The following is a 25,335-nucleotide window of genomic DNA, read 5'->3' on the forward strand; positions in this document are numbered from 1 at the left end:
AGCCCGGGCGCACAGCGCAGGAGGAGGCGCACCGCGGGGTGGTGGGGCGCCCCGATCCTGGGCACGGCAGGGAGGGAGGGAGGAGGGGTGTGCGGACCGGGACACTGCATTGGCGCCCTGGGCAGGGGAGCAAGCCCGCAGGCGGTGCCTAGGTGGGTGCCGCTGGAGGTTGGGGACGCAGTGGGGTCTCGCGGGGCAAGGGCGGGCGTGCTGTGCTGAACTGTGGGGCGACAACCGCCCGCGGAGGATGAGATCAAACACCAGCACGTGGCGGCGGGGGGTGAGGAGCCAGGGAAAGGCGGGGTAGCATTTGCGCCCCCCCAGTGCGCCCCGGAATCCAGTGGCCTGCATCCCCTGGAGTAGGTGGTGGTGGTGCAGGGCCTTGGATGGATGAAAGTTTCTGAATTTTCGTGGTCCCCCCTCCCCCTCTATTGCCCTTCTTTTGCCATCAGTTGGTGGAAGAGATCCGCCCCCCCACCCCTTAACCCATTCCCAGCCAGGTGGTTCTAACAAGAGCCCTGGAGTCCCAGTGGTTATGCTTTGGGCTGGGAGCCACCAGGGCAGCCCCGCAGGAGAAAGATGTGAGTTACTAAGTCGCAGAAACCTGCAGGGACAGGTCAACCCTGCCGCTGTGAGTTGGAATGGACTCGATGGCAGTGACTCAGAGAGCACGGAACATTTTGTGACCCCTACATTTTAAGGGGGAAGCCTGAGCTTCGCTAGAAAGATTGGCAGGGGCAACGCACCGCAGCTGGGCCTGGGCCAGGACGCTGTGAGCCACAGCTAGAGAGGAGCCCTGGGACGGCAGTGTGCACGCGTGCACCCGTGTGTATATTTATAGAGAGCCAGAGGGACAAAGGGGCGAAGAGCATGGTGGGTAGAGGGTGTTGTAGGGAACCAAAGAGACCCCAAATCTCAAATATAATTTCTGGAGAACACTTATTAAGTCTTACCAGGACAAAGGGATGGCAAAAAGACCCATCATGCAGATGAGAGACTAACTATCATTCCGGGGTCATAATGGCATTCGAGGATTTGGAGAACCAGAGGCTTCCAGAGGACGTGAGGAAGCAATGGACACTGCCACAGAAGCATGATGGTGGCAGGTCAGTACATCACAGTTGCAGATCGGACTAGAAACGCAGGATCGACACTATGATTAGGACACAGACTTTATGCCTCTACTGATGCGGTCAGGATATGTGACACCATGAGACCCCAATGCCCCACTTTCATCCAGGGCACACCCAGGCAAGCCTTCAGGGGAGAGACTGCCTCTCCCCCACCTCTTAGGGACAATGCATTCTGCCTGCGAAAAGGCAGTTGACAGTGCAGGTTAATAGCTCTAGTAAAGCAACCCGCTGTCCAGTTAGTGGGTAATGGTCAGAAATGGTAGACGCAATGGATGGTATTTAGGTTTTTCACGGTAACCCCAGCCCTCCACAACGTAGTGCTCAGGACCTGAGCTTAAGACAGGGGAGTCCCTGCATGTTGGACTTGGGTGTGTGTGGGTCAGGGGATGGAGCCTCAAGCCCAGTGACTCCCCTCCCTGGGTGGGAGGGCTGCGCGTCCCTCCCCCAGACTGAGGGCCCCTGCTTCCTGTCCTCAGCTGGTATGCAGATAGGATCTCCCAAAGGAGGTGGACAGGGTGGTGTGCTTGGGCCCTAGCCCAGCCCCTCAGCTGGGCGGGGCTGGCAGCTTCTGCTGACTCAGGGACATTTCCAGGCCTGGCCTCTGGGCCAAGGGACTCATTGAAAACAGCTGTTAGTCTTGGCTGGCTGCCCTGCGGGCAGCCTGCTCTCCCCAGGATGACCCCTTGCTTTTGCGTGCCTTGGAGTCGGGGGTTGAAGGGGCGGCATGCTCAGCCGCTGGAGGCTGCCCTGCCATGTCTGCAGGGATCAAGTCAGGGGCAGGCTCTAGAGCTTGCCAGCTGACCCCAGCACGAGGCCCCCCTCACTCTTACACTCGCTGCTAGCATTCCTGCCTCTAGCCTTTGCCCTGCGGCTCCTCCAGCCTGGACACACTCCTTGACCTGGTCTCACTCAGCCTGTGGCCAACTGAGAGTTGTTGAGTGCCTGCCTGCCGGCACTGTGCTTTTACTTATGGCTTCCTGCCCCAGTGAGCCCTTTGTCATGGAGAACAGCCGCCTTCTCTGAGGTCGGGCCACTGGCTGCCTCCCTCCACTGCCAGTGGAGTCTTGGGGAGCTGCTGGTGTGGCTGAGAGGCCGACTCCCCAGAGAGATGGGCTGTTGTCCTCAAGACTCCACCAAAGCCTAGTGTCTTAGGCAGCAGAGAGGGGAGAGGAGACTGAGGTGCCAGTGGACAGGAGGGGTGAGTGGCGGGGGGGTGGGGGTGGGGGAGTGTCTTCAGGGTAGGGCATGCGTTTGAAAACCCCGGCTATCTTGAGCATAGAACTAAAGCTCTAGAATTATGAACCCGAACCACCAGGGGTGATGCACTTTGGGGGAGCCCTGGCGCAGGGGTCGGAAAGATTCCTGGCACACTTCAGGCACTGGGAATGCCCTTTTCTGTCGGACCCCTCACCAGTCTCGGGATGATCTGAAGGGGATCTCACGGCTTCTGCACCCGTGTACACGTGTTGCTCGCTACTTTTCCAAGACCTGTTCAGTGAGTTTCAACCTTCCTCAGGCCACAACCCTTTTATACATACAGTTCCTCGTGGGGTGGTGACCCCACAACCACAAAATTATTTTCGTTGCTACGTCATCACTGTCATTTTGCTACTGTTATGAATCGGGTGACCCCTGTGAAAGGGTTGTTCGACTCCCCAAAGGGGTCATGACCCACAGGTTGAGAACCGCTGGTTTCGCCCCTCGTAAATGCCAGGGCTTGCCTGACATCCCTGCGGTAGCTAGCACTCCCAGACTCTGCACACGCACTGCCCCGGAGCCGTTTGTGACCCACGGCAGCTCCACAGGACAGGGTCGAACTGCCCCTGTGGGCCTCTGAGACTGTCGCTCGTTGTGGGAGTGAGAAAGCTTAGTCTTTCTGCTGCTAGCTAGTCAGTGCTTCATAAATGCTCCTCACCCTCTTCAGGTGAGAGAACCCAGGTAGGGGAGCCAAGATGGTGATAAGGAGGGCGGGGAGGGGTCCATTTTTAGGCTGATGGGTCAGAGGAGTTCTTGGCTAACACCCCAGGAGAATAAGGAGCAAGGACCAGTGGGGAGAACCACGAGGAAGCCCTGGCCACCAAGACATGGCACTGTGCATTTACCAGCGTCCTTTTGGTTGCAAGGGAGAGAAACCCAATGCTCACAAGCTTTGCACACAGGGATGGACTATAAGGCCCGTGCGGCTTCAAAGGACCCTGGGTGACGCACAGAATGGAGAGCGTATTGTGCTTGCATCTCTCAGCCCTGCTCATCTCTGGGCCTCATTCCGTTCTTGTCTTATGGTATGTGGGGTCCGGGCCGAATGGGTCCTGAGGAGTGAATGGCACAATTATGGAAGGAAATAAAGAAGATAGAGCTCAGGGGACCGCTCTCCATTATCCAGAGAAGAGAGTCAGGAGTTGATTCAACAACACCAGGGCTTTATAGTACTGAGCCAGGCAAGCCTCTGGTCAACACGTACACACAATCAAGTGGGTAATGTGCGAATCTTGGACATCCTGAGTCCTCAAAGGGAATACTTCAAAGGGAGCACCAGGGATGCAAGAGGCAAGAATTGCTCCTTCCGAATCAGAGCATCTTGTCTTTTCAGTAGGAGACGGCTTTATATTGTTTTATGGAGGGTGGATGGGAAAAACGTCCTTCCTGGAATCTGTACATTGCTGGAACATGTGCTCTCCCTAGGGCTGGCTGCTGAGTCCTGGGGTCATGAGTGCTGGAAGTAGGTCACATACACTTTCTTCCAGGTGCTCAGTTTACCCCGCAGTGGTAGGCAGCATTGCCACTGGCAAATTCCAATTAGACATGTCAACCTCTTTCCGCCCGAGTGAGCCAGTGTGCTCAACCACACAGCCAGCGATGCAGAGCATACAAAGGGGCTTCACAAAGTTTGTGGGAAAATAGAATGAACAGATCATTTTAATTTCTTCATAAACTCTTTGAAGCCCCCTCCTATGTGATAAGATGAAGGAGATGGGACATTGGTTGGGAAGGGAAGGCCAGAGACTGGGCAGCTCAGTGAGGTCAAACCACCAAACCCACTGCCATCGAGTCGGTCTGGCTTATCCTGTAGGGTTTCCGAGAGTAAATTTTTGCAGGACAAGACAGCCTCGTCTTTCTCTCACGGTGGGGCTTGTAGATGGGACCTTCCAGGGAGCAGCCCAGAGCTTGTCCTCTCGCACCAGCAAGACTCAGTGAGGCCAGGGATGGTGCTGTTCACCATCATCTCTTCAGTGTAGAGCCGAGCTAGCCAACTGTTAGGCTACTGGGAGGGTGTCCCTCGGTTCTTGCTTGTCAACACCGAAAGAATTCCCTCGGCAGAAGCACTTTTATAAATCCAAAAAAACTTTTATGAGGGAAAGGGAAGTTTCGGGTAATACAGTCTCAGTCCACACTATACCTGGAATTGTACAAGGCTGCGGGGGGCAGGGGGAAGGCGTGGAAAAATGGCCGTGCAGAGGACTCCACAGAACTGAAAAAGATAGAAAAGCTCGGGATAGAGAGGGTGCGGGCCCTTACGAGGACTTGGCTCTCCCCAGAGTGCCTGGCCTCTAGTCCAGCAGAGACCCTGGAGCCACCTATGAGAATTCCCCTCCACCTCAGTCTTGCTCGGCACTTCTGCAGGTCAGGCCCCTCCTCGGCTCCCGAATCCTCACCCTCTTCTCATTTGCTGCCCAGGGTCCAAGTTCCTCCTCCTCCAGGTCCTTCAGTGTCGTTGGATCTCAGTGTGGACACGCCTCTCTGCACCAGGAGGGCCCAGGATGCCCTCCCATGCTCCCAGCCATTTGGGCTGTAAGGGCTGTTTGCCCTCTCCTGCCATGGCCTGCTGCTCTTCTCTCCAGGTATTAGAGACCCCTGAAGCAGGGATGAACCCGTGTGCTTTCTGTGTCCCAGGGCTGTAGGAGCATGCCCTGCAATACAGCAAGAGCTCTAGGAAGAAATGTGGATTTGAACCCAGAACCTAGGAGCTCTGAGGGAGGGAGGGGCCTCGTGTGACAGAAGAGGAAACCCTTCTGTCTCTGGGTCTCGGTTTCCTCTTCTATCAAGGGAGTAGCAGTTGACCAGGTCCTGGGACTGACTTCTGACTACTATGGGCCTACTTAGGACCCTTGGCCAGCCACTTAAGGCAGCTGCAACAGTCTGATTGGAGTCTTGGTCGCCCGGGGTGGGTTTTCTAGCTGGGCAGGAGGGGGAGCTAGGCTCCCCTAGGGCTGTTTGAGCTTTCCTGTCCCACCCTGCCTCTGGGAAGTCTCTGTAAAAGCAAGCAACATGTACTCCCTCTTCCGCTCCCAGGCCCTTTCCCTCACCCCTGCCAAGGGCCACGGTCTGTTTCTTCAGGAGGGGGGTTTCTGAGATTCAAATACGCAGCTCTGAAAGGAGGTTTTGGGAAAATCTGGGTCAATCCCTGGAGTATCTTGGAAGAAGCAGGTTGAAGGGATTGGGCCAGATACACTGACCAGGGAAGCCAAATTAATTATGGCCTTTGCCCTAGTGGTCTTTCTAGGAGCTTAGCTCTTGTCTGTCCAGACAGGACCCCCCATCCCTGTGCGGCAGAGGACAGAGGGACCAGCGTTCTTTCGCCCTTCCCACCCAGTGGGACCAGTGGCAATTTGAGTGCTTAGCCAAAGAAGTTAGCTGTGGTTGAGATCATGTAGCCTGTCCACGAGGAGGAAGAACAGAAAGATGGGCTGGTTGGCGGTGATTGTTAACTATTCATGACATTCATCTGTCTGTCCCTTCAGTATTTATTAATGCCCTGGTGGTGCTGAGGGCGAAGCACTGGGCTGAGAACCGTAAGATGGCAGTTCAAACCCACCGGTCACTCTGCAGAAGAAGGACGAGGCTGTCTGCTCCCAGACAGATGGCAGTCTTGGAGAGCCTGGGAGTCACCATGAGGTGGAATGGACCCCACGGCGGTGGGTTATTGTTAGGCAAACCCAAGCTCACTGCCATGGAAGCGGTCCCGACTCAGAGCCACCCTATGGGACAGGGCAGAACTGAACTTGACAGGAGTAGAAGGCAACAAGGGAAACAGCAGGCTGGCTGCTCTCCAAAGATTTACAATTTCACAACATGCAAAGGGGCAATTCTACTGTGCCTCACAGGATCCCAGATGAGTGGTCTGAATTGACTTGGTGGCTGTATGTTGTTACTGCCAGCAAGAGGTGTAGCTACTAGGGAGATAGGGGCAGACAAGACAGTCTTCAAGGAGCTTATGAATTAGGGAAGAGATGAAAAATAACCAAGAATATGTCAGATAATGACCTCTGGCGCTGAAAAAGGCCCAGTATCTTGAATCAAACTACCTGGCCAAGAATGTTTATAGAGTCAGGATAAGATAGAATACATAGTGGTTTCAAGGCACTATCAAAAACAGGCTGATGTTCCATCACCTCCTGTCTTCTTTGTCATGAGACCAGAAGAGATGGATAGTGCCCGGCTTGCATTACTGAATGTTTTAAGGACTCAACAGTTAGATCTTGGTCAAAAGGATGCAAAAATAATGTGGAAGAGAATATCAAATTCTTATTAGAAACCAGACTGACTGTATTCATGGAGACTGGAGGAGGCCCTGGATATATTGCCTTAAGCCCTTGAACCAGAACGAATCCTATGAAGTCATCTTTAACTAGACCACTAGTTCATTTAATAAAGAGCGTCTGCCGTGAGCATTGTGCTTGTCTACGGCGTTCTCTGCAGGCGATGAAGTGGGCCACGGATGAGGACTTTGAGGAACAGCCGTCTTCAGTCAACAATGGTGAAACGGTGTGAGCAGAGGGTGACACAATGGAAATCGGTGATGTCCATATCCGTTGCGAATGAACTATGAATGTGAAAACTGTTGAAAGGATGTATGTTGTCTTCTCTCTCTCTCTCTCTCTCTCTCACACACACACACACACACACACACACACAGCAGGAAGATGGAAACAGTCCTTCAAAGAAGACACTCAGACTGAGCGATTCATTGAATCGGTTTCCCGCCGAATGCTAGGCAGTGTCAAGCACCGGAGCCCCAAGAGGCCGTTTCCCTGGTCTTCAGAAACAGAAGTCAGAGGTCAGGGTTACCAAAAAACTTGAGAGAGAAAATCCCAGAAAGGAAAGAGTCACAAAGATGGCCATGGCTGTTTGGGCCGAGTCCGAACTAGGCAGCCCTGTTTGGACTGAGCTGAAGCAGGTCAGGGCCCTGCACGTGCTCCCTGCACATCCGAGAGGTCAGCAGCAGACGGCGCCCCAAAAGATAAGCAGCGAAACCAGACGTTCCGGGTTTGAAGACAGCCGCAAGGAGCCAGAGTGTCCAGACCCCACATGCTAACTGCCGTCATTGCCCTCCATCCCTCACCACCCCTTGAGAAACCCGCACCCCAGCTGCTGAGCGCGCCTTCCCTGACCTGTGGGCCTAGGTCACGGAACCTCGTCCGGGAGCTCCTTCCCCCAATAAAGCTATTTCTGTTTCTGCTCTCCCTTGTCCTGTCACTTACAGCTGTCTGTCTCCCTGCACCCCAGTTTCACCTTTACAGTGACCTCTCTCACCTTCTCCTGTGTCCTTGGAGACTCCATGCGTGCACAGTGAGCATGTGAGGAACCAACAAAACACAGATTTCAGTTGCTGCCTGGTGCCGTTGTGCAATTTGAAGTCGCTCAGGGGTGAGGGGCGAGTGGGTTACGAGTTGGTCTGCTAACCCCAAGGTTAGCAACTTGAAACCACCAGCCACTCCAAGGGAGGAAAATGAGGCTTTCCACTCTAACCAGCCGTACGGTCTCGGAAGCCCACGGTGTCAGGTCTCTGAGCCAGAATAACTTGATGGCAGTGAGGGGGTTGGTTGTTTGGGGATTGCTTCAGGTTTTCCTTTGAAATTTGAAGAGCCTCACCTTGTGAACAGATCCAAGGACTAGGGGAGAAAGCAAAACAACTCCACCCTAGCAGAGCCTAACACAGATCCCCCACAGGCTTAAGATGAGCCGCCAGTGACTGAACTGCCACAAGCAGACGCAAAACCCCAAATCCCACCCACCAGCTTCTCCGACACATGTCATCCACAAAGCCCAGGGTGCAATCAGAAGATATTTTTAAAATCCAGGGTCCCTAGAACCTTACCCACAGCGGTCAGTGTGCAGTACAAATTACTGGTCATGGAAGCAGCAGCAGAACGTGACCTGTCATCAAAAGAAAGAAATAGTCACGACAGACTCAGATGACCCAGATGTTGGACAGAGGAAAAAAGCAGTTCAGGAGATCAGGGCTGATAAGTGATTTCTTAAAGAGCTTTGGGTAGGAGGTCATTTAGGCCCTGCTACAAGCAGCGACATTTACTTTGAAGACTGAAGTGCCAGACAGAGGAGCCAAGTTTGTTGGGGGGTGCGGAGGGGAGGGCAATAGTGAAGAGGCCAACGTGGCGTGGGCAAGGGGCAGTCGTACCCTGTGAGCCTGTGAGCGCAGATGGGAAGGACCAGACAGATCACTGGAACTTGGTATCCCATAGAAAAACATTTGGATTTTCATTTGCCTATGAAACCTTTGAAGGAGTTTAAGCAGGAGAGAGACTTTCTTGGGAGAGAGACGTGTGTGTGTGTACTTTTACTATGAATGAGGCTGTAATCTCAAATATTTAAGGATCAATTACGCTTCATGGTGGTGATGTTTGGTAAGCATGGCACTATTGACCTGGAGGGCAGTGGTTCAAACCACCGGGGAGAAAGAATGAGACCGTCTACTCCGTCGATTTATGTCTCAGAAGCCCTGTTCAGAGGCCCTATGAGTCAGCATCAACTTGTTGGCTGCAGGTTTTTGGCTTTGGGGTTATAGATAAATGTCTCTTACTCTTTTTTCCACTGACATTGATATTTTCCTTATAATTTATCATTTGTTGGGGATGGGGGGCGGGGGCAAAAGCTCTTTTTATATGATGGATTTTCCTACTTCTTATTTTCCTTTTGCATTTTTACTTTGGTTATGGCAGTTTTTTGTCATGAAAAAAAAAATCTCAATCCTGGTCACTGGATCCAACACTTGGACATCATGAGAAAGCAAAATATCTAATCTTTTTTTTTCTAGAAATAACTTGCATTTTAAAGAGCTATCTGATGCCCACAGAGATAAGCGAGCTAAACCAAACAAAACTAACCCCACTGCCAGCAAGCCAGTTTCCACTCCTAGTGACCCTGGAGGACAGAGTGGAGCTGCCCTGGGGGTTTCGGGAGGTGTGAGTCTTTACGGGGTAGGAAGTTTCCTCTTTCTCCTGAAGGGCACCTGGTGGGTTCAAACTACAAACCTTGTGGTTAGCAGCCCAACGTACACGCACACATCACCAAGGCTTCAGCCTGGCTAAACAGAAAGAGCTTGGGCTTTGGACTCCGGAGACGACGGTGTTTTATTTCTGCCCTTTACTGACATCCTAACCCTGCTCCAGTTGCTGCGCTGCCCGGACTCCGTTTCTGTCCCTTTCACGTGGAGGAAGGAGACGCATCTACAGTACTTTAACTGTGTGCCAGAACACGCCTGCCCCAGACACCTGCCGTGTTTTCTCCTTTAGTCGTCACTGCCGTCGAATGTCGAGGATGCTCGGAGAGAGGTTAAGGATGTCTGTCACACGCGAAGCGGCAGAGCTGAGATTGAAACTAGCAGCCTGGCTCGGCAGGAGGGTTATGTAGTGAGTTACAAGTTAGGCTGCTAATGACTAGGTCGGTGGTTCAGATCCACCAGCTATCCCAAGGAGAGAAGGAGGAGGCTTTCTACCCCTGTAAAGATTTACAGCCGAAAATACCCACTGGGGTCACTCTCCAAAAAATTCCAAACTCACTGCCAACGAGTCAGATGCCAGTGACTCAGGGACACTATAGGGCAGAGTAGAACTGCCCGGGAGATTCCGAGGCTGGAACTATTGGCAAGAGCAGAGAGCCCCTTCTCCTGAGGAGCGGCTGGCGATTTCAGACCCTGAGCCCAGGTGTCACCACTACACCAAGGGTTCTGGGGGCAGTTCTTGGTCCGAGAGCCTTGCTAGGAGTCAGAATCAGCTCAGTGGCAGTGAATTTGCTGTGTTCCAGTGCGAGTCACGAGGAGCCAGCGACTGATGGAATGCGCTGTCTGTGTGTGCTTAGTGACAGCCGAGGGACAAAAGGCAGGTGGAAGAACAGGGATGTCACGAGCATGGGCTCTGGGGACGTTTGCTGTGCGTTCCTGTCCAGGTCGCTCCTGTTGCTAAGCTCCTGTTTGGCTTGAGGGGGGATGTCAATTCCCGTATCACAAAGCTCACCTATACAACTGAGTGCCCTGGTGTGGAGGCACCCACACCCCTAAAGGGAAGCCATTCCATAGCAGACCCACCTGCCACGCTGCCCTAGCCACCCAGGAGCTAAAAGGCTCCGTCTCAAGCCTGAGTGAAATGATGATGAGGCCGGACGGTTGGGAGGGAAGGTTGAGCCCGGGAAGCTGAGAGGCCAGAGGGGAGAGTGAGACACATGTGCCCCATCAGCTCTTCGGAAGGCTGATTCTCTTATGCTCAGTTTGCCAGGGGAGTTGGGTTTGCTCTTGGGGGGTGGGGCAGGGGCCTGAGTCCTGTCTCCAGGTGGGCGTGAGGCTAAGGCCAGAGGCCAGCCCTGCAGGCTTCACCCTATCCAGTGCAGGCTGACAACCATAGCCCCCAGACCACCCCAAAGGTCCGGGGGCAGACTGGAACCCCCTGACCCACGAGAGAAGCCCGGGGCCGGGCAGGTGGACAGGGTCTGTGGTCTTATCCGTGCCGCCTTCCCTTTTCAGAACCCAACGTCTTCCTCATCTTCAGCCATGGCCTGCAGGGCTGCCTCGAGGCCCAAGGGGGGCAGATCAGAGTCTCACCTGCCTGCAATGCCAGTCTCCCTGCCCAGCGCTGGAAATGGGTCTCTCGAAACCGGCTCTTCAACCTAGGTGCCATGCAGTGCCTGGGCACAGGCTGGCCGGGCACCAACACCACAGCCTCCCTGGGCATGTACGAGTGTGACCGGGAGGCGCTGAACCTGCGCTGGCACTGTCGCACCCTGGGAGACCACCTGTCCCTGTTCCTGGGGGGCCGCACAAGCAACGTCACCAAGGCTGGCACTCCTGAGCGAGGTGACCAGACCCGCAGCGGCCAGTGGCGCATCTACGGCAGCGACGAGGATCTATGCGCTCGGCCCTACTATGGTGAGGGGCTGCTCTGTGGGGGGGAGGGGAGGGACCCCTAGGGGTTGGTTCAGGGGCCTGGAGGCGTGGAAGGACAGGCTCTGGGGAAATGGGCCCGTTGACCTCCCACAGACCCTGGGAAGCCCAGCTGTAACTCTAATAAGGCACATTCTTGAAGAATTAAGAAAAGTTAACTTCAAAGAATTAATCTTGTAATTGCCAAACTAATGGACATTGGTGAAGACCCCAAACAGTACCTAAATGCAGTAGGTAAATTAAATGAAAATTGCTGTCCCTCTGGGGACCACTCCCCAGGGGACGCATCAGGGGCACCCCCTCTCTGCCCCTCGCCCATTTCTCAGGTGGTAAATGAGGGCTAGAGCCCCCCCAGGGAGAGGCCTCTTGTGCTGGGCACCCGTCATCCTAGGGCCCCTTTCCTGGAAGCCACCGAGTACTGGGATAGGCACGTGTATCAGGGTGGCGGGCACAGGACATGGAGAGGTAGGGCGCTGGGCAGGGAGTCCCTTGAGCTCAGCCCTCTGGTTTTGTGTGAAGCCCAGCTGGCCTGCAGACGCAGCTGGCAGCCCCTGGGGATGAGCAGGGACCCTCTGGCAGGCTCCGAGGCTGATCCCAGGGCTCATAAAGCCCCTGTCTGCTGCCGTCCCAGCTGTAGGGGCTTTTCTTTCTGAGGGGCAAGGGGGTGGGCAGCCTCCAGATGCCAAGGCCTGGCTCCCGTTCCCACAGAGGTCTACACCATCCAGGGGAACTCCCATGGGAAGCCGTGCACCATCCCCTTCAAGTACGACAACCAGTGGTTCCACAGCTGCACCAGCACCGGCCGCGAGGACGGCCACCTGTGGTGTGCTACCACCCAGGACTACGGCAAGGAGGAGCGCTGGGGCTTCTGCCCCGTCAAGAGTGAGCGCTGGCGGGGTGGGGAGATGTGTGGGCAGGGGCTGGGGGAGGGAGTCCGTGTGGGTGGAACAGCCTGCGTGGCTGGGCTGGGGCCTCTCTGCCCTCCCCCAGGGATGCCCACATGGGCCCTGGAGGGGAGGGACCCATGCCCGGCCGTCTTGGTGGCAGGCAATGACTGTGAGACCTTCTGGGACAAGGACCAGCTGACTGACAGCTGCTACCAGTTTAACTTCCAGTCCACGCTGTCATGGAGAGAGGCCTGGGCCAGCTGCGAGCAGCAGGGGGCGGACCTGCTGAGCATCACTGAGATCCACGAGCAGACCTACATCAACGGTGAGGCCGGGGCAGCCCCCTCTCCGTGGGCGTGAGGATGCTGGGCTGGGGGCACCTGGTGGGGAGGGGGGACGGCTGACGGAGGGTCTCGGCCCCCTTGCTCTCAGGGCTCCTCACGGGCTACAGCTCCACGCTCTGGATCGGCCTCAACGACCTGGACACCAGTGGCGGCTGGCAGTGGTCGGACAACTCACCCCTCAAGTACCTCAACTGGGAGAGCGGTGAGGAGGGGGTCAGGGGGCAGGACACTTGGGGGACTCAGAAGCACCCCTCCACAGGGAGCAGTGGGGTGTGTGCTTGCGGGAGGGCCTTCAATTTTCCATCCCTCCAGGCCTGGGCACCACTCGCCCTTACAGTGCCTTTGTGTAGATCAGAACCTTTCAGGCCGATGTAGCTCTGTCCGGGGCACAAGGTCCCACTGGGCCTGGGCTCTGCAGTAGTCTCGCTGACCCCTCAGTCAGCACTAGTGTGCCCCACAGTGCGCACCAGGGTATCCCATGATGAGCACTAGGAGTACCCAGCAGTGAGCACTAGGGGTACCAGCAGTGGGCACTAGGGGTACCCAGCAGTGGGCACTAGGAGTACCAGCAGTGAGCACTAGGGGTACCCAGCAGTGGGCACTAGGAGTACCAGCAGTGAGCACTAGGGGTACCAGCAGTGAGTACTAGGAGTACCAGCAGTGGGCACTAGGAGGACCAACAGTGAGCACTAGGGGTACCAGCAGGGAGCAATAGGAGTACCAGCAGTGGGCACTAGGGGACCCAGCAGTGGGCACTAAGAGTAACCAGCAGTGAGCACTAGGGGTACCATCAGCACTAGGGGTACCCAGCAGTGGGCACTAGGGGTACCCAGCAGTGAGTACTAGGGGTACCAGCAGTGGGCACGAGGGGTACCCAGCAGTGAGCACTAGGAGTACCAGTAGTGAGCACTAGGAGTACCAGCAGTGAGTATTAGGGGTACCCAGCAGGGAGCACTAGGAGTACCAGCAGTGAGCACTAGGTGTACCAGCAGGGAGCACTAGGTGTACCAGCGGTGAGCACTAGGAGTACCCAGCGGTGAGCACTAGGAATACCAGCAGTGAGCACTAGGAGTACCAGCAGTGTGCACTAGGAGTACCCAGTGGTGAGCACTAGGAGTACCAGCAGGGAGCACTAGGAGTACCAGCAGGGAGCACTAGGAGTACCCAACAGTGAGCACTAGGAGTACCAGCAGTGAGTACTAGGGGTACCCAGCGGTGAGCACTAGGAGTACCAGCAGTGAGCACTAAGGGGTACCAGCAGAGAGCACTGGTAGGCACCCAGGAGCCTGACCAGGTGGCAGGGTGGGGGCCAGCACCCTGAGGGCTCAGGGGTGACTCTGGTCCCAAGTAAGGAAGGTCAGAGCAGAGGGCAGTGACTGGTTGGGGTGTCTGGTTGATGTGAACTCTGAGGGGAGGGAGGCAGGCAGGTAAGGAGTACTGGGGAAGGCTCAAGGGGTGAACTCCTGGCATGTTGACACCCTGCCCTTCCCACAGACCAGCCGGACAACCCAAGCGATGAGAACTGTGGGGTGATCCGCACGGAGTCCTCTGGGGGCTGGCAGAACCGGGACTGCAGCATCGCACTGCCCTACGTGTGCAAAAAGAAACCCAACGCCACTACTGACCTGCCCCTTCCAGGTGAGCCCACCCCTCCAGGTGAGTCCCCCAGGTGAACCCATCCCAGGTAAGACCCCCAGGTGAGCCAACCCTCTCTAAGTAAGGAAAGCTCACCAGCCCCTGCGGGCCCTGCTTTCTCTTGCCACCTCCAGAGCCCAAGGTGATTCTGAACCTCTGACCCCATGTCTCCAGTCAGCTAAAGTCTGAACAAGTGAGACTGCGTCATTCTTTCATCCCAGCGCATGCGCTCTGTTGGATATTGCCAGTACCTGCCCTGGCTCTGTGGGGTGTGCCTGCTGGAGGGGAGAGCCGCCCCCACACCCTGAGACTAGGCTGAGCTTCCTGCGATTATAGAAATGTCCATAATAAGCGAGAGCCGGGCCTAGAGGAGAAATTAATTCGGCTTTTGAGAGATTTAAAGAGGCTTATATAGAACCTGGGGCTTTTCAGGTTGAAGAGAAACCCCGGTGGTGCTGTTGGGTAGGTGTTGGACTGCTGACCACAGGTTGGCGGTTCAAACCTACCAGCTGCTCTACAGGAGACCAGTGAGGCCATCTGCCTCCTGTAGAGATCTATAGCCTTGGGAAGCCTATAAGGGTCGCTCACCATGGGTTGGAGTCGACTTCCTTCTTTCTTTTCTTGCTCCCTCTTTTTTTCAGTGTAAGGGATGAAACTGGGCAGAGAGCATTTCATGTAGAAGGAACGGCGTGTCGGAGGTGTGAGGGCGGGGAAATGAGCAGCCGCTGTGTAGCTCTGTTCTGGCAACACCTCACTGCATCTACACGCATGGCGCCTCAGTTATAGTAAAGACAGAGCCCCCCCCCCAGAGGACGCATGTAGAGGACGTGGCCAGGCACACCTGGAGAGCAGTCGAATGCTTTCCCGGCGCCGCCCCAGAGCTCCTTATGACGGGTCGGTACACATGTAAGCCATCATGCGTGCGTTTGGAGAGTGCCGCTAACTCCAGTAGTTCGTGCATGCACTATGCTCCCTGTACTTGCTATCGTGGAGTTTAATGTGAACTCTCCCCGCTTACCAATGAGAAGTTCACCCGGTCACCGATGCTTCAGGCAGCAGTAGCCGGTTATTGTGGTGAAGTGTTGGCGGCTCCCAGACACGGGCAGCCTGATGCTGTGATGGCGGCCATGTAAGGCGAACAAGCATTCATTCCCCTGTCGGTGAGGGGCAAAGGCTCTTACACAACAGGAAGGTAGAGAATCACTGAATGTGATTGCTGGCAATGTAGTCCTGTGCACACAGCGTCCAGATCACACGATGGCCTACTGCACATCCTGTGTCGAAGGACGTTAAGAGGCACATGGCTGTACTTAGAGCACCCCTGGGAGCTGGTGAGAAATTCAGAACCTCTGCGCCCCGCCCCCACCAGATCTCCCTGCACTTAGCAAGAGGCCCAGGTGAGTCAGTCTAACTGTTGCCTTAGAGAGGAGGGTGGGGACATGAGTTTAGACAGGCAGCGTTCAGCTAGCTTTTGAAGACCTTTAAGCCAGGGAGTGTCTGACTCTGGAGACTCGTGGATGAACTTGGTGCCAAGGGCAGGGCACTGCTTTGGGGGCAAGGAGAGACTTAGATTCTACTCCTGACTCTTCCCAATGATGTCAGGAGCGCTGCTTCCCATGGGCACAGGCTGGCAAAGCCCTGCACGAGCCTGCCTGCCGCTGGAGTGGCTGGGTGATGGCCTGCTTACTTTTTCTTGCCCAGGCCCGGATGGGGGGCTTGTTTGCCTTAGCTGCCCTCAGACCCTTTTCCCAGAGCTTGGAAGTGCGTGGAAATAAGGAAATGGGGATGAGGAAGGTCCAGGGTTAGTTTTGCAGCCCTGGGGGGGTGGGGGGTGGGGCAGAGGGAAGGAGGGGGAATCCTAGATGGGCAGAGCTTCCCCATCCCCATCCCCATTCCCACCCATCCCCGTTACTATCCCTAAACTTCCCTCTGGTTCACCTTGGGCCCCAGAGGGCCCCAGTCCCTCCACCCAGGGTTGCCCAGGCCATGCAGACCTCTGAGATCATGGAGGTGGCTCTGCTTATTGAACTGGATGGGTGTGAGCCCAGCGTGGCCCTTGCACCAAGAAGCCTGCTGATTCAGAGGGAACCGAGGCCCACCGGCTATGGGGAAAGGGTCCGGGTTGAGCTGAGACAATCGAGCCTTCCTTGGGGCCATGGCTGAGCAAGCAGGTCCTCCCTATGCCACACACCAAGCCAGTTCCCCAGCCCTGCCGCCTGGCCCAGCTTATTCCGAGGGTCCTGGCTGGGTTCTCCCACTGCCTCTTGGCTTCCAGCAGCCCTGGTGTTGGGTACCAGGTGCTCTCTGTCCTGGAGGAGGGCTGCTCCTGGGGTTTTCTGGGTGGGGTTCTTTATGAAGCAGATTGGCCAGGCTTTCTCCCACCCAGGAAACGGGGCGTGTTGTTGGAGCGCCGGCCTCTGTTAGCAGCCCAGCGCTTAACCGTGGCACCACCAGGCTCCTTTCCGGCAGGCCAGGGTGGGGGCATTTGCTCTCAGCATCTCTGAGGCCAGCCCTGCTGCGGATCTAGGGCGGATCGAGTATGCCCTGGTAGAGGAGGCGGCTCTGGGCACCCAGGGTCCGGTGACCTGCCGGACTGGGAGGCGGGTCTGAGCATCCACCTCTCGGTCTCCGCAGACACCTGGGCAAACGTGCAGGTGGCATGCGAGCCAAGCTGGCAGCCCTTCCAGGGCCACTGCTACCGCCTGCAGGCCGAGAAGCGCAGCTGGCAGGAGTCCAAGAAGGCCTGTCTGCGGGGAGGCGGCGACCTGCTCAGTGTGCACAGCACGGCCGAGCTGGAGTTCGTCACCCAGCAGATTAAACAGGGTGAGCCCACGTCTGGGGGTGGGGGGTCTGCCCCTACCCACCGGCGGCGGGCGGGTGCTGACCCCCTGCTGTCCTCCAGAGGTGGAGGAGCTGTGGATCGGCCTGAATGACTTGAAACTGCAGATGAATTTTGAGTGGTCTGATGGCAGCCTGGTGAGCTTCACCCACTGGCACCCCTTTGAGCCCAACAACTTCCGAGACAGCCTGGAGGACTGTGTCACCATCTGGGGGCCGGTGAGATGCCCCTCTGCTTCGGCCCTTCCTTCCCGAACATCCTAGCCCACTCAGCTTTTAACCAGCCCCCTCACCGCCCCCCACCCCATCCATGACTGCCTCCCTTGCCTGCCTGGGGCTGAGTCCCGCTTCCTTCTCATCCAGCTGAGTCACCTCTCTGTGCCTCAGTGGAATGCTGGTGGGGCTGGCCGGGCAGGGCTGCTGGAAAACATAGGAGTTAATTAAGAGTTCCTTTCCATGGAGCCTGAGGGCGCAGCCTGGCGCCGGTCTTGGTCTCCTGCCAGCTGCCCCTCCTGACCAGCAGGTGGCACCCGAACTTAGGTTATTGGTGGATCTACCCCAAGGGCAGAGGGGGCTCTTCTGCCATCACTGGGAAGGACTGTTTGTCAGGAGTCCAGCTGATACAGGGTGGGGGTAGGTAGGGCAGCAGGGCTCCCAGCAGGGCGAAGGGACTGTGTAGCACTTGGGGGAGCTTTCCCAGAGACAGGCACAATCCAGCCTTCCGACCTGCAAAGGCTGCCTGGTCCTGAAGTGATGGGGCCATCTGGTGTGGGGAACTGTCTTCCTTTCTTAGTGCCGCTGTAACCGAAGTCCCACAAGTGGGAGGCTTTAGTGAACACAGATGGATTTTCTCACAGTTCAGGAGGTCACAAGTCCAAGTCCAGGCTGCCCGCCTGCCCGCTCACGGGAAATCTTTTCTTCTCAGCGGGTCTCTGAGCTCTCTCTGGCCTCTCCCTCTCCCCCATTTCTGCCAGTTCTCTGGAGTTGGGGGGCTGCTCCTCTGACCCCTCCATGTTTACATAACAAATCACCCCCATTCCCAGGTGGGGTGGAGTTCCTGAATATAGGGTTTAGGATTTACAGCACATAACTGGACCCCACAATTCAACCCTACCTGCCATGCCGTCCAAGAGTTAAAAACGGGACTGAGTGCCTACTAGGGGCCTGGCATTCTCTTTGGTGCCTGGGGTGACAGCACCCCTGCGGCCCTCAGGCTGGGGCTGCAGACGCTGAGAAGGATGAAGGCCGGGGCCCAAGACTGAACGTCTTCAGCTTTACCAGCTGAGATTCGGCTCAGGAGGAGACAGCCAGATGTCCCGTCTGCCCTGCCACGAGTCACTCTCAGGCAGTTTGTCCTTGGTGTTTAGAAGTAAAAATAGAAGTCATTTTGAGTAGCGCCCCCACCGTGCTTGTCAGCGTTTCAAGGCATTTGTGTGTCCTCATGTTCTCTGCTCCCATCAGCAATGTGTGGCGTACAGACTAGCTGTCTGCCTGGGATACACGCTCAGGATCACACAGCACGTCTGAGGCAGGGTCAGACCTAGAGCAGGTTTCCCGGGGCTCTGAGACTCTCCTGACCTTGCATTGCTAGGAGGGTCGCTGGAACGACAGTCCCTGTAACCAATCCTTGCCCTCCATCTGCAAGAAGGCAGGTCAGCTGCGCCAGGGCACGGCTGAGGAGGACCATGGCTGCCGGAAGGTGAGGCCGTTTCTGGAGCATGGGGGGAAAGGATGGGTGAAGCAGCTGCCCCCCTGAAGCCAGTGCCCTCCCTCATCAGAAGCCCATGCAAAGGCCAAGCCATCAGCCAGCATGTGGGCTCCCGGGGGCTACTCTGGGTGCGGATGTATATGCCTGCAGGTGGGCCTACCCCCACCCCTGGCCCTTGGGGAACAAGGAGGGGATTCAGGGATGAGTGGGGGTGAGTAAGCGTGTGAGGGTTGGAGGCTGGCAGGCTTTTCCTTCACCCTCGGACCCAGCCTGCAGAGTGCCTGTGAGGTGCGGCTCATGAAGGCCACTTTGTGGTGTCTGGGCCCTGCACGGCGCCATCTGCTGGGCTGCCAGCCACGCTCCTCCCTCCGGCCGGGCTCCCACGTGCTGCCAACCTGGCTCCTGGCTGTTTTCCTTTGGATTAAGCCCCCTCACCACACCGCAGCCCACCCCACCCTTATCCAAAATGCCCCCCTTAGCGGGGAGGAGCAGGAAATGCCAACAGAGTGGGTGGAGGGCAGAGAGCAGCGCAAGCGCCCTGCTGCCAGAGGAGTCTGGGGCCAGCTTGACTGCATGGGTGGGGACTAGCCCCTGGGCTGTGTCCTGGTGTGAGGGGTGGGGGGAAGCAGGAGAGCCAGGGGGAGCTAAGCGGACAGCCCCCACCCCTCAGCACGTGCACACACACCTGCTTCTGTTCCCTGCTGGCTTCTGCCCAGGGAGCTGCCACTCTCATCTCCCCCAGCCTCTAGCGGGCTGCCAGGCCCACCCCAGTCCCACCCCAGGCTGGCCCGAGAGCTGCCATTGCCGTGGGCGGTACTGAGGGCTCAGTTCCCAGCCCTGTTTGTGCTGTGGGGCCGTGGACAGGTCGCCGGTTTCTCAGAGCTCCAGGGCCCCCTCTGTAAGGCAGGGCTCTTGGTAGCTGGGAGCAGAGACCCACCCAGGGAGGAGGGCTCTGTGGGGTAACACCCTGTAGGGTCTCATGGGGGAGCTAACCCCCCAGAGCCCAACCTTTTACCTGCTCCCTTTCTGGGCCAGGTGCTCACCCCAACTTCCCCAGGCCCCCGAGGCTTCACAGCCCCACACAGCCTGGTGGCCCACCCCAGCTTTCTGGCTCTGGCTCCCAGCCAGCTGGCCATCTCTCGGCAGCGGCCTCTTTTGGTTCAAAGGTCAAAGAGAGGCATCTGTTGGGCTGGTCAGCTACCCCGTTAAGTGGCTGACTCCTCGTCAGTCACCCTTGGACCATGCTTCTTCCCCTGAGTGGGCAGTGAGGAGGGTGTGCGGGAGTGACTGAGTGGAACACAGAAACTGCTGCCCCTGGGGTCCGAGCCAGTGTCCCTCTGCCTGTGTCCGAGCCCCTGGCACGTGCAGAGATGCCTCTGGTTACCCAGGATTTATGGGTGAGGAGGAAAGGCCCTCTCCTGGACACCCCCTGCTGCCCACTCTCTTGAGCTAGGGTTGGACATGGCACAGCCCATCCTGCTACTGGCTGGGAGAGGACCAAGTGACCTACAATGAGGCCCGGCACCTGTGCGCTGACCATGGCTCCCAGCTGGTCACCATCACCAACAGGTACATGCAGGGCTGGCGTGCTGGCCTCGTGTGGCCCCTCCATCCTGCCTGGAACCCCCTGAGGGGCCTAGAACCCCCTGAGCCTGAGCCGACCCGGCCCCAGAGCCCTTTTCTAGTATTGTCACCAGGAGGACACGTTTATTCTCCAGGGTGGGGCCAGGGGAGATCAAAAAGCCTCGCTGCTAAGGTTAAAGTCTGTACGTGCAGGAGTTTATTCCAAGAAGGAGTTTGACCACGTCGCTGTGATCAGTGGACGGCGACAGACAGGTTAAGCAAGACATTTCATCTCATTCAAACTCCCCCCAAACCCACTGCCATCAAGTCAGTGCTGACACATAGCGACCCAGTAGGACAGGGTGGCACTGCCTCTGTGGCTGTCCGAGAGTGTCACCTTTTACAGGGGTAGACAAACTCATCTTTTTCCTACGCAGTGGCTTGTGGGTTCGAACTGCAGACCCCGTGGTTAGCAGCCCAACATGCAACTGGTTAGAACAGAAACCACATATTTATAACACATTATCTCTTCTTTTTTTTTCCTAATCTCCATTTATTACAGACTGGAATTTTCTTTATATATATATTCCTTTCCCTGTTTTATTTATTTATTATTTTTGCATTTTTAAATCATTTTATTAGGGGCTCACACAACTCTTATCACAACCCATACAGACATCAATTATGTAAAGCACATCTGTACATTCATTGCCCTCATTCTCAAAACATTTGCTCTCCACCTAAGCCCCTGGCACCAGGGCTCCTCTGTATTCATTGGGGTACCTTCCAACCCAAACAAGTGGAAGGATCCGATAGCAATGGACTTCCAAGGGGATCTATTGGGCCAGTGGAATTCCAGGCAAAGAGGTCACTTTTAGAGGATCCCAAAGGGAGGCTGGCATATCTACCCCAAGAACAAAAGGTGATCATGGGGGCTTATTAGCAAGACGTTTTAAGAAAATAGAAAGCCGTCTTTGAGAGAGAAAGGCCAGGAAGTTTATCCTAAGGAACATTCTTCCCCTCCTGACACTGCACCTGCCCCTTCCCCCAGGGTGGGCAGGCCGGCCCCAACCCCAAGAGTCTTGGCGGGAAGCTTTACTCCACCCACCATCTTGTCCCCAGACTTCTGTTCATTTCCCCCAACTCAGAGAGCCCTGGAAAGGAAGAGCGTCCCTGGAGGATGCCCGCACTGCCGTTCCCTCACGGTGTGCACTGAGGAAGGGGAGAGAGAGGGGGGGGAGAGAGAGACCGCCCTCAGCAGTGGGTAAAGCCAGACGGAAGATGCGCAGGAGAACACTAGCATCAGGCTACTCCTTGCGTTAATAAAGGTTTCTGTGGCTTTGTAGCAGTGCTGCCTGACTCCCCATCACGTAGCTGGGGGTTCGATGCCCCTGAAAGGCAGGCCCTGGGGGCTGGTTTTCTTCTCCACAGCAGAGGAGGGCTGGGCCATCCCAGGGGGTGTCCAGGAGGAAGTGACCGACCAGGCACAGTCCTCAGGGTCCCAGGGCAGGGCGTCCGGCCTGCTGGAACCCCGGGAGAGGTGGGGGGCGCCCCCTGTTTGACCAGCCTCTCTCCCACAGGTTCGAGCAGGCCTTCGTCAGCAGCCTCCTCTACAACTGGGACGGCAAGTTCTTCTGGACGGCCCTGCAGGACCTCAACAGCACCGGCTCCTTCCGCTGGCTCAGCGGGGACGAGGTCGTGTACACGCACTGGAACCGGGACCAGCCTGGTGAGCAACCCCATAGACTCGGCCAACTCCCAGGGACTGCCCTGCGAGCCGCTGGGAGGCCGGGGATGGACCTGCCACACCAGGACCGGGACTGTGATGCCGTCATTGGATGGAGCGCAAGGCTGGCTCTGCCGCGGACGCCTCATCGGTGGAATGGGGGAGGGGCTCCTTGCTCAGGTAGTGGGGAGGCTCCAAAGGGTGACTGTAGGTCAAGTGCTTAGAATCCTACAAAAGTGGGAGGGGCCTGGTGAAATGGCTAAGTGTTCCGCTGCTGATCCAACAGGTTGGTGGTTCCAAGCCACCAAGCGGCTCCATAAGAGAAAGACGGGGCAGCCCACGAAGTCCCTGCGGAGATGGCCAAGCTGGTGCCCAGGGCCTGCAGGGCTAAACTGGTAGTCTAACTACCTTGGTGTCTGGTCTCCCTTTCCCCTCCTTCAGGGTACAGCCGAGGGGGCTGTGTGGCCCTAGCCACGGGCAGTGCCATGGGGCTGTGGGAAGTGAAGAACTGCACCACCTTCCGGGCTCGTTACATCTGCCGCCAGAGCCTGGGCACGCCAGTGGCACCGGAGTTGCCAGGGCCAGACCCCACGCCCAGCCTCACCGGCTCCTGTCCCCAAGGCTGGGCCTCAGACCCCAAACTCCGACACTGCTATAAGGTAGGGCAGCCTGCTGGTGTGCGGGCCCAGGGAGGCACGGGCAGAGGAGCTGCCAGCCTGGAGGAGCCTGGTGGGCCTGTGGACAGAAGGGGTTGGTGGCGGTGCTCTTGCCGGTGGGACTGGGCACACAGGAAGTGCTCAGTAAGCATTTGAGGAATTGAAGGAAGTGGAGAGAGCTGTTTTGGAGGTTCCCGGATGTTGGGGGCAGCCTGGCAATTCTCCAGGATTGCCCGGTCCATACCTACAGTCTAGACCAACCCCTGAGAGATTTGCATTCTGCAGGTCAGGTGGAGTGAGGCCTGAGAATCTGAAGCTTCAAACTTTGCTCAGCCAGACTTGGGAGCCACCAATGTAGCTTGAGATCCCTCATGACATGAAGACCGGTGGCTCTGCTGGGAGCAGCGTGCAGATGTCCTCACGGCTAGACATCTTCATAGATGCTCTCACGGTTAGACAACCTCATAGATGGTCTCAGGGTTAGACATCCTCATAGATGGTCTCAGGGTTAGACATCCTCATAGATGCTCTCAGAGTTAGACATCCTCATAGATGGTCTCAGAGTTAGACATCCTCATAGATGGTCTCAGAGTTAGACATCCTCATAGATGGTCTCAGGGTTAGACATCCTCATAGATGCTCTCAGAGTTAGACATCCTCGTAGGTGATCTCGGAGTTAGACATCCTCATAGATGGTCTCACGGCTAGACATCCTCGTAGATGATCTCAGAGTTAGACATCCTCGTAGATGATCTCAGGGTTAGACATCCTCATAGATGGTCTCACGGCTAGACATCCTCGTAGATGATCTCAGAGTTAGACATCCTCGTAGATGGTCTCAGGGTTAAACATCCTCACAGCTGTCCTCACATTAGATATCCTCATGGTTAGATACCCTCATAGATGGTCTCACGGTTAGGGTCCTCAGCCAAGGCTGTTTCCTCGGAGCTGATTGCCAACTCCCTCTAAGGTGGGAATCTTCTCCAAGGGGCACCACTGCCCTCAGTTCACCTGGGCCTGTCAGGGAAGCCCAGCCCCTACCCCTTTCTGCTGGTAGGGTGGGCTGCCCTCGCCATCCCCTGTAGCTCCTGGAGCTGGGTCAACAGGTATCTGTCCCACAGGTGTTCAGCTCAGACCGGCTGCAGGACAAGAGGAGCTGGGTGCAGGCACAGGGGGCCTGTCGGGAGCTGGGGGCCCAGCTGCTCAGCCTGGCCAGCTATGAGGAGGAACACTTTGTGGCCAACATGCTCAACAAGATCTTCGGGTACTAAGCCTGGGACACTGGCAGGGTGGGGGCAGTACTGAGCCTGGTACAGTGAGTGAGTGGCGAGCCTGGGACACTGGCAGGGTGGGGGCAGTACTGAGCCTGGTACAGTGAGTGAGTGGCGAGCCTGGGACACTGGCAGGGTGGGAGCAGTACTGAGCCTGGTACAGTGAGTGAGTGAGTGGCGAGCCTGGGACACTGGCAGGGGAGAGGTGGAGGCTGGGATTTCCAAGGTAGGTGCTGAGTGGTAAGTATTGTTGGGGAGGGGCGTGCGCAGACCTCAGGCGCGTGAAGGCCTGGCAGGGACAGAGTGACCCCGTCAGGCCTGCTTGTGGGCTTGAAATGACCCGGGCATCTGTGTGACTAACCCTTGGAGGACACAGTGGTCTTCAGAGGCCCTGTAGTTCATCAGCAGTGACCCCCTCCTGGCCCACAAACTTTCATATAAGTTGCCGCCCCTCCACATTGCAAAATCTTCTACGATCAGCTCCAACTTGCAATTTCCCCTGCCTTACATCACCCCAAGGAGCCCTGGGCCTAGTGGTTGTGAGCTGGGGGGCTCACCACAAAGTCAGCAGTTTGAGACCACCAGCCACTCTGTTGAAGAAAGATGGGGCTTTCTACTCCCACAGAAAGTTGTAGTCTTGGAAACCCACAGGGGCGCCCTGCCTTACAGCGACACTGTGTAACAGAATCGACTCAGTGGCAGTGAATTTGTTCTGTTTCATTCTTTAACACCATCCCAAGGGGCACTGTGGCACAGTGGGTTAGGAGAGTCTGTCTGTGTGTCCCCAGAAAGACGTGCAGCCTTGGAAACCCACGGGGGCAGTTCTGCTCGCTCCTACAGTCAGAATTGACTGGATTGCAGGGAGTTTGAGTTCATTCATCCCATGATGCCCCCCTCCCCCTACCACGTGTCTGTCAGTTTGTCCTACTGGCGTGGCTTGTGTGTTGCTGGGACGCTGAGAACTTCGTCACTGGTACTTCAAATGCCATCAGGGTCAGGTGACCAGGTGATCAGGTTTCAGTGGAGCTGCCAGATGGAGAACAGAGTATGGAGAAGGAATTGGCGGTCTGCTTCGGAGGCAGGAGCCTCTGACAACCTCCTTTATAGCACAGAAACGTTCACGGGGAGGCGGGGGCGGGGCTGGGTGGTGTTTGGCTCCATTGTACTTAGGGTCACTGTGAGCTGGAATCTACTGGACAGTACCCAACAACAACAACAATATCCCCATGGGCAGGCGGAACAAACCATGTATCCCTGGGGGAAGGGTCTCTTGGACCCCTTCTTTGCCCTGTGGAGTCAGAACATCTTCTGACACACTCCCAGGGCATCTCCATGACCTCCCTCACCCCCCGGGAAAAACCCAAAGGGGTCCAGGTTTCTGAGATCTTAGTTACAGGGACGTC

General features: G+C 56.5%; 1 protein-coding gene across 1 annotated transcript in view; it reads left to right on the forward strand.

Annotated features, from left to right (window-relative positions):
* MRC2 (mannose receptor C-type 2) overlaps positions 1-25,335 on the forward strand; it is a 67,586-nt gene that overhangs the window by 29,416 nt on the left and 12,835 nt on the right. The window contains exons 2-13 of the mRNA XM_075562034.1: positions 10,888-11,289; positions 12,013-12,186; positions 12,352-12,516; positions 12,624-12,737; positions 14,030-14,173; positions 16,805-16,993; positions 17,073-17,227; positions 18,600-18,707; positions 20,170-20,285; positions 21,860-22,008; positions 22,447-22,664; positions 23,783-23,925. Of these exons, the coding sequence (XP_075418149.1) occupies positions 10,888-11,289; positions 12,013-12,186; positions 12,352-12,516; positions 12,624-12,737; positions 14,030-14,173; positions 16,805-16,993; positions 17,073-17,227; positions 18,600-18,707; positions 20,170-20,285; positions 21,860-22,008; positions 22,447-22,664; positions 23,783-23,925 (2,077 nt within the window). The remainder of the gene's footprint in view (positions 1-10,887; positions 11,290-12,012; positions 12,187-12,351; positions 12,517-12,623; positions 12,738-14,029; positions 14,174-16,804; positions 16,994-17,072; positions 17,228-18,599; positions 18,708-20,169; positions 20,286-21,859; positions 22,009-22,446; positions 22,665-23,782; positions 23,926-25,335) is intronic.

Source organism: Tenrec ecaudatus, chromosome 10 (genome assembly GCF_050624435.1).
Source record: "Tenrec ecaudatus isolate mTenEca1 chromosome 10, mTenEca1.hap1, whole genome shotgun sequence".
NCBI classification, from domain to species: Eukaryota; Metazoa; Chordata; class Mammalia; order Afrosoricida; family Tenrecidae; genus Tenrec; species Tenrec ecaudatus.